The sequence below is a fragment of the Hipposideros armiger genome, unplaced genomic scaffold (assembly GCF_001890085.2).
Source record: "Hipposideros armiger isolate ML-2016 unplaced genomic scaffold, ASM189008v1 scaffold_3, whole genome shotgun sequence".
NCBI classification, from domain to species: Eukaryota; Metazoa; Chordata; class Mammalia; order Chiroptera; family Hipposideridae; genus Hipposideros; species Hipposideros armiger.
Window position 1 is genome coordinate 9,233 of NW_017731353.1, and position 8,869 is coordinate 18,101.

The 8,869-nt window shown below is 35.8% G+C and overlaps 1 protein-coding gene across 1 annotated transcript; it reads right to left on the reverse strand.

Moving 5' to 3' along the window:
• Nucleotides 1-467: 467 nt before the first annotated feature.
• PPP6C (protein phosphatase 6 catalytic subunit) lies at nucleotides 468-7,949 on the reverse strand. Its single transcript, XM_019636184.1, has 5 exons — nucleotides 7,765-7,949; nucleotides 6,618-6,759; nucleotides 5,402-5,481; nucleotides 5,023-5,232; nucleotides 468-4,039 (listed from the first exon to the last, which is right to left on the reverse strand). The coding sequence occupies exons 1-5, from the start codon at nucleotides 7,765-7,767 to the stop codon at nucleotides 3,791-3,793; spliced, it is 684 nt and encodes a 227-aa protein (XP_019491729.1). The 5' UTR covers nucleotides 7,768-7,949; the 3' UTR covers nucleotides 468-3,790.
• Nucleotides 7,950-8,869: the final 920 nt, after the last annotated feature.

Sequence of the window (8,869 nt, forward strand, 5' to 3'; positions counted from 1 at the left end):
ACAGAGCCATAGTAAGGGTACTGCAAAATAGAGCATGCACAGCCTTTAGCTTAGTGTGCTCAATACTGGTTAGCTGCTGTTACTGCCTGGGAGAGCTGGGGTTTTTACCTAGATCTGATCCCAAAGGCTATATTATTGCCAATATTCCATAATGCCTCCATGCAGTCTTTTCTATCTCATTCCCATTGACACACAAAAGCAGAGTGCTGAGGACAACAGTGGGTGCCCAGGGATTAAGTGGAACATATTTATGTAATAAGTATTTTTGTTGACACACAATAAAAATTCATAAATTTCATGCATTTTTGAATTAAGATCCAAGCCAGCATAAGCATACTCTCATGAGGGTAAGAAAGGCACATAGGCACATATTCACCAGATGATTGACAAGGAAATAGAAAACCAGTAAGAGGGGAAGACGGAACAAACTTTCCCCAAGCAGCCACTTATTTGGTATCATGCTAGGGGATTTTCCAAATGCTTCTTTTTGTTTTATTACTGTATATTTTCTCAGCATGACTGTACACTGTAAATACACAATTGAAAGAGTTTTGACAATCTCATGAAGCACAGTTCTGGGCACTGGACCCAGGATGCCTTTAAAGAAATGGAACACTTAGCTCAGAGTCAAATGCGGAACAAGAAAAAGTTTCACTTCTGTTTACTAGTCAAGCAAGCAAGTGAAGGAATAAGCATTTTTTCATTTAAATTGTATTATATAAAATGCTAACTTCTTCTCGGGATACACTACAGACTATGTATTAGATAAAATTTTCTGACAAACTTCCTATAATATTTTTATTAATTTACACTGAGAGAATATAGCACCTTTCATCCAAAGAACTGAAGGTGCTTTACAAACATTAGCATTTAAAAAAACAAGTACATTTAAAAATCTGGATTCTTGCTGTTAAATCGCTTCAACTCCAGGTACACAATTTTCTGGAAGCTGAGGAAAAGCAATTCTATTTCTCACAATGAAAGAGGCTCAGGAGTTTCGATTTGCTTTCACAGTACAGGCATTTTCCAAAACCTGGTGCTGGGATTACAAGGCAAAAACACACAAAGCTTAATCAATGAACAATATTTCGAACCTTATTTCAAAAGCAAAACCCAGGGTTTAAGACGTCAAAATCTTCCAACAGTTCTAGATATCCAGACGGAGCAGGAGCTGATGCAGGTCACATATTAGATGTGCTCTTGATCCCAGCTTTTTAGGATCACACCCAAATGAACACATTTAAAGTTGTGAGATTTTTTAGGAAAAAAACATTCCTCTATAAAAAGCTAGCCAAGAGCATATCAGGCAAATAAGGAATGGGAGTGATTGGCAATTAAAAGTAGACAGTTCTCACTAGAGCCTAGGGCACTTTATTAGAAACCAAGTATATCATACGCCAATAAAAATAGGTATTACCCCTATTAATACAACATAAGGGAGTTTACATTCAGCCTAGATACAGGGAGAAACAGCTCCTCCTGCCTACACAGCTATGACTTCCATGGATCTTCTACCACATGATTATGCTATTTAGTACATAGCCCTTATTTAGTAGATGAATCCAAATATTCCTTTTAGGCTTACAAAGTCCAATACATTCACTCTCTCTTCCCTTTACATATCTAACAGCAAAAACTTTTTTTTTTTCCCCATGCAAAAAGCCGTTATTCAGTTTAAGAGAAAAAAAATCAGGCAGACCAGAGATGGCAGTTAAGGAATGGACAGAGTATTATTGGCACATGCCCAACTAGTGACAAACAGATGCAGTACACCATGACTTAAAAATAAAAGTCACATTACAGGGATAGCTAAAACAGCTACATCAGTCTACGCTAGGGAGTGTCAAACGGGAAGGGAGGGCTGAGGGTTACCGGTTTTATTGGTATAACTTAAAGCAGAGGAGAGCAAGCACTTAAATACAATTTATGGTAACAGACAAAAATACTGCATAGAGCTAGCTGTTCAAACACCACACCAAGTTGTCTGCATCATTAATTTCCAGTGTTTCACAATTAGTAAAATACATAGCTACATATCCCTGTACGATTAATACCTTTCCCCCTGAATTACACTGGGGTCAGGGCAGTGACACAACGCTACTGACCCAACAGTTCAAGTGTGTGCAGCAAATGTCTTAGCCACTTCTTTCATATAGCTATACAATTAAAAACTATACAAGTAGCTAGGTGGTTGGGAAAAAGAAATCAAAACAGTATTGTGCTCATTTAATCAAAGAAAACCCTGATGAAAAATTATGTGCCAAGAAGTGTACACTATAAAGATTTTTATTGCATTTTTAGGTAACCTGGAAGTTCTTATCCTGAAGGGGAAAAGTTGGTTTTCAAAACTACCTGAACAGATGCTAAAGTGCTTTATTAATTGGCTGGCTTCACAAAGATTTCCTGGAATGACAAAAAATTAATTATAGTAGTAAAGGGATACCAACTATTTCACAAAGTGGTAAATTCCAACATCGTTTATGACCACAGTCATAAGAGACACTGGAACACTTGCCCTTATTAAGGGGACATTGCATATCAAGAACTAATTATCACAACCCTTTGGATATTCAAATTACTTACACAAAGCCGAAACATGATATCAAAGATCTTTACAAAAAAAGGACAATTTGTTTCCTTCTACACTTTTTAAAACCTGCTTCAGATTACAGTTCACAAGTATAAGAGTCCTGACTTTTCAACCTTTCCAGTTGCAGTTAAAAAATGAACACTTTCTAAAAGTTAAGGTCAAGTGTTACAGCAAGAGAATGATTCCTATTGAAAAGTACATAGATTTTACTGAATGATACTCATGATAGATTGTAAACTGTATTGATCACATTCTACTCAACTAGTATCAAATGAACACATCAGCATTACAAGTATTAAATGTTTTTCTATTACTATAGAGGATATAAACCAAAACATTAATATGGCAGTTATGTTCTTTAGGCACAGTTTAGTGATTTTTTTTTTAAATAAATAGAATTGAATTTCAGTTGAAGTTTTAAACTCAATCACCAAAGGGTCAAGAACTCTGACTAGGGAAAAAAAGAATAACTGTAAGCTAACAATGTAAGCTGTTTAAAATTTCTAACACTTTAACCTATCTGGGTTTTAAGATTACTTTATTAAAAAATACAAGGAATCTGGAAAAAGATTAATACAATTATCTTAATGTACAAAGTCATAAGTTGTAGCAGTTTTTAACTAAAATTTAAAAACACAACAAGGAGGGCAGCCCTTTAGACCAATTTATTTTATATCCACTTAAAATATCATCCAACAAAGGACAATGAAGTTTACAGCTGGGACAAGTACACATAACTCGAGGCATCTGCAGTCCATCGTGCCCCCTGAATAACAACTTTGCTGCTGAAATTTCTTAAAACTTACCAAACTAAAACAAAAGGCTGAATGATACAAAAGGAGGATTTCAGTGTAGTCTGTTCTGTCAATTGGCTTTTTTAAAAAAGGAAACGCATCTTGTTTCCCCCAGACCAGAAAATAAGCAAGAGCTACATGCAGCAGTATGAGTATTAAGACATTTCTCAAGTCTTCTCAGATGAGTCCAAGGTGGGGATGGGATGGGGGAGAAAACTGATAGAAAAACATTGCTATAGACACCACAACAAACAATAAATTTAGATAATTTAAAAATTAAAAAAAAAAAGGCAAGAGGCAGCATTTCAGCAGCAAAGTGCTCAATAAAAAGTATATTGTATAGGGTAATACACGAAAGTTGGGGTAAGAGGGCAGAAAAAATGGGTCAGCAGGATGGGCGAAGGCCTCAAAGGAAATACGGCGTCGTCGTTCTGGGAGGAATAACACGTTCTGAATCTGGAACTGCCCGGAATAACTTTGGTTCTCTTGTATTTACATCTTTGAAGACCATGATCGAGGCAATATTTCCACAACGATAGCAGTAATTAGGAGCAGACCATACTGTTACCAGCTTCTCATCAAACATAAACTTGTAGCCTTCGTGCACTAGTTGGTGTGCTCTGCAGATGAGTTTTAAGTTGTTGATATGAACAAACTGCAATTTAGAAAGGTTTTGTTAAGTAACCAGCATGTTTTGTTTTAATCAACCTACATGTATAAGAAAATGAACATTTAAATAAAGTATAAATCCTGTTACTAAATACAGTTCTCATGATTATAAAACCCATTCTAATTATCCCCAATCATTTTAGTAAGTTAGAGGCAAATGGAGGCACTTTAGCCTGAGTCTCTTAAATAGTTATAGAAAGCTATATAAAAGAATTATACAGTTACATAATTAGAAGTTTCTGGAAGAAAAGTGTTCTATAAGTACTATCAGATATGAAACAAAGATTTTTATGGTTTAATAATGAATATATTGCTACCAATGCCTATCATTTACTGAGGGTTTAGTATTGTTCTTGCAAAAATTCTGAAAGAGATTTATTATCCTTCTTTTGTAATTTAAGGAACAACAGATTCAGACAGGATAAATAACTTACCTAAGTTATGTTGAACCTAACTCTCTGACCCCATGCTGGATTACTTCCCAATATAAGCTCATCCATGTGTGTGTGTGTGTGTGTGTGTGTGAACTGGAAACAGGTGACCCTCAAAAAGTTGCCTATTCCCAATATATACATATGTCAAGTCATTATGTTGTACACCTAAAACTAATACAATGTTATATGTCAACTGTATCTCAATTAAAAAGATCTATGTTAAAAACATATTTATTTTCAAAAAGTTGTCTATCTTGCCCTTACTATTTAATTACTTAATTGCAATATTTGAAAGAAGAGGAACATTTATTTTACACTTATTACCAAGTAGATGCTGAAGGAGGTGCTTTCATTATGTCATCTCATCTTACCATTAAGGAAATACATACATGATAAACTAGATGAGATATCTGATATCCACAACCATCATAGTTTGAGTAAACTAGATTAGAAGTTTGTCATCTACAGCCACCATAGTTCTTTATGGAGTCCATTAACAACCAACGAACCACTTTTACAAAAAGGTTGGCTTTACCTCATTTGTGACCTTTGCGCCAAAAAGCCAACCTGCTCCTCGAGGACTGATAGCCCAGGTATCCACGTCTTCAGGATCTGACCAGACCAGATCGCAAAATGCTCCTTTATGAGGAATTTCCTGATTCCGCTCAATGGTTCGAATTTGATCCAGTGTTTTGATATCAGGAGATAAACCACCATGAACACACAAAATCTGCTCATCTATTAACTAGTAAAAAAGGATAACAAGTTGAACATACATATAACTCAGTCATGTCTAAATTTATCAATGAATGCTAACGATATCAACATAACTGAGATGGCAATGAAATAAAACTATGCAAAGTGTTACTGGCAAGAAAATACTTGAGGCTTTAAAAAGATTTATATAAACTTACAGCAGCTACTGTGAGCATGTCAAAAACTTTGGTACAGTATCTCCAGGCATTAGCATTTCCGTATTTGGTTTGGCACTCATCTATAAAAGAAGCAGAAGAGTTCTCATTAATAATGTTCTGAATCTGCCCGTAAAAATAAAGAATACATCCCATATTAAGACAACAGAAATTCAGCTTAAAGTGGTAAGAGAGTAAGTAATAGAATTCAGCTGATCTTTATAATGACAAAGGATAATTCAAAATATAAAGTCTGAAACTAGCGAGTTATGAAATTAATGTTTTTAAATCTCTCAAAATTTGCCTCAATTGTGCTCAAGGAAAAATGATATTAATAATTTCAATAGTTCTTCGGCCCACCTCCTTCAAAGAACTTCTTGATGTCATTTTTTTAAACTTTCAACTATATACAAGTTTTAAAGAAGCAGCTATATTGCTTTTAATGGCTGAGTTCTGTTTCTAATCCCTGACGTTCTTGGATTCTCTTGGACAAGCATACAGCTTTTATATATACCATTTCATATATATGTAAAAGGATATTCATATATCCTTGGTTTATCATATATATATATATATATATATATATATATATGTAAAAGGATATTCATTAAGCTATGAGTGTAACAGCAACTTAAAAATAACTCCAACATCCAGTATTAAACGGGCTGGTTAAATCAACTATAGGACATCCATACATTATAATACAATGCAGATATAAAAATAACATCGATAAAGTAAAAAGGCAGGTCACAATATTAAATGAAACAAGCAGGTATGATCCCATTTTAGAGTGGGTGTGTGCGTACACACATATGAATACAACACACACACAAATATGTACATACATCCAGAATAGATTCTCAAACTTGAGTGGTCGGAACATTCGCCTTCAGTAGATTCAAGGGTCCCACCCCAAAAGGTGTGCAGGGGTGTCCAGCAATCTACATCTTTAACAAGCACCCCAGATGATTCCAATGAGGTAAACTGAGCACTACACTCTGAGGCACTGATCTAGAAAGATGTACACTGAAAAGAGCGGTTCCCTCTCCATGTAAGATTTTTCATTGACTTGGGGAAGAGGGGTAGTTAAAGGATGAGAAAGCAGAAAAAGATTATCTGTATTTTCTAATTTTACTATAAAGCGCATGTACTTGTGTGGCTTTTTTTCCCAAGAGGAAAGTAAAACAATGTTCAGAAACAGAGAAATAGAAGACCTTACCATAAAATCCATACACCTGTGTTATCTGTCTACTCTCATGATTTCCTCGCAAAAGTGTAATACGATCAGGCCATTTAGCCTTTAGTGCAAGAAGGTAAGTGAAGGTCTCCAAACTATAGTAACCTCTGTCTACAAAATCACCCTGTAAAGTAAAAGTTTACAGTTACAAACAATGTAATAGCAACAATAGGTTTAAAAAATTATACCAACGCTCAGAGACACAGGCCAAAATAACAAAAATGAAGAGTTACACATAGAATTATTTGGAAATTGAGTTTTACAAAAATTTCAAATGGAAGTAAACAGGCTGTTTTTACTACGTTTGTGCTAGTCTATGATTCAGGCCCACAGGAACTTGCAGTACAGTTCTCTCAATGATATTCTCTGCAAAACAACCATTTTTTCAATTCTCTATAACCTACATTAATAGATGTTTCTAAAAGGTCAATGTGTGAAACCAAATCTTTTTAATGAATTTCAAAAACTTTTTTAACTATATCAGAAGGGCTGCCAACTTGAAGAAAAGTTTTTCTGTAAAAGCAAATACTATACCAGTGTTCCAGGGTTAGCTTTGTATTTAAAACAACATATGATGATATGCTATTTACACTTCTCATTAACGTCTTATTTGGGCCAATATTAGGCCAATAGGAAACAGCTAAAGAATAATAGGAAAGTGGTCCAGAAATTTTCCGGAGGAAGGAGCATGACAGAGGATTCAGAAAAAGTTCAACAGTAACATTACAGTCCCAAAGAAAGGTAAGCAAATACACCCCTTCATAGCAAATGTCTATGTGTGTACATTCATCAATCCACAGATTAATAACAGATAAAAATGAATGCTCAAAAAGTCTCATAAAATAACAGTAAATTAAAGATTTATGCCTTAGACCTGTGGTCTGGTCTATTTTTCTGCCTAACCATTACTGAGGGCTACCAACCAGTCCTATGTGTGTAAACAGCAGTTTACTAAAGCAATTATTCTCAACTAGAGGACACGGCAAAATGTAGAAAAGTACAGAATCACCTTTTTATGTATTTAAATAGTGATTATCACATGGCAACAAAATTATTATATAATTTACATGTAATAAGACATATCCTGTCCATTTTAAATAAGTACTTGATATCACTGGTGTTTACATACCATAAATATGTAGTTTGTGTCAGGAACCTGACCTCCAGTTCTGAATAGTTCACAAAGGTCATAAAACTATAAAAGAAAGGCAATATATGTTGATCACAAATTCTTGTAAAGGAGTAAAATAACAAATCAGAGAGCAAAATGGGTAAACAAGCAATTAAGAGGACTTCAAATATTTACTTTAATAAGAAAATAAAGCGTAAGAAAAACTGTGAAGCACACAGCTCCCAAACCTAAAAAAAAAAAAAAAAGGCATTTAAATAAAGCTCATGGCTACCATTAAAGTCATTCCTAGATCATTCATGTTTTAGGTCTCCACTCTCAAATTTCTTTCATACATCTCCCCACCTATCACTTGAGAATTTTAAATCACTTAGTTCATCAGCTGCCTAACTTGTTAATAAGCTAACCTAACCACCCCACCTCATTTCAAAATCTAAAATGAGATAAATAAGGAAACAAGTGGATAAGAATTACTTTCTTTTGTTTTTTAAGATTTGGGGGAGGAGGGAATTGGGGGAGAGGAGCAGTGTTGGGAAATCAGGGAAGGGAAACAGACAAGTTGTTGTCCTTCAATCTCAGTTGTGAAGGGCACAGCAAGCTCAGCTCCAAGTCCAGTCGCGCCACTCAGCTAAAGGTGCTGTGTTCAACTAGTTGCGCGTGAGCGTAGCCACCATGCCATGCAGGAGTCGAACCAGCAGCCTCATTGTTAAGAGCGCATGCTCTATCCACTGAGCCATCCAGGCGGCAGCTCATCTCAAGGTGCCGAGTCCAGTCTTTAGTTGCGGGCAGGCATAGCCCACCATCTCCAACAGGCAACCTTGTTGTTAGGAGCACGTGCTCTCACCAGCTGAGCCATCCTGCCACCTGTTGGCAACTCAGCGCCAGCTCAGCTTGGATGCAGCTCACTGGCCCATGTGGGAATCGAACTAGCAACCCTGTTGCTCAGAGCTTGCACTTTTGAACAAGCTCTTAACCAATTGAGCCACTTGGCCGGCCCCCAAGAATTACTTTCAAAGAATGAATTTACATGACGCTTTCTAATGTCATGAAGAACAGATCTTCCTACACTCTACTGCTGGAGATGTGTCCCTGTAGGCTCCACAGC

Coding starts and splice junctions, on each gene's coding strand:
- PPP6C (XM_019636184.1), bottom strand. Junction 5,482..6,617: donor ACAGGTGTATGGATTTTATG/GTAAGGTCTTCT, acceptor CTTCTTTTATAG/ATGAGTGCCAAACCAAATAC. Junction 4,040..5,022: donor GCGCAAAGGTCACAAATGAG/GTAAAGCCAACC, acceptor TCTAAATTGCAG/TTTGTTCATATCAACAACTT.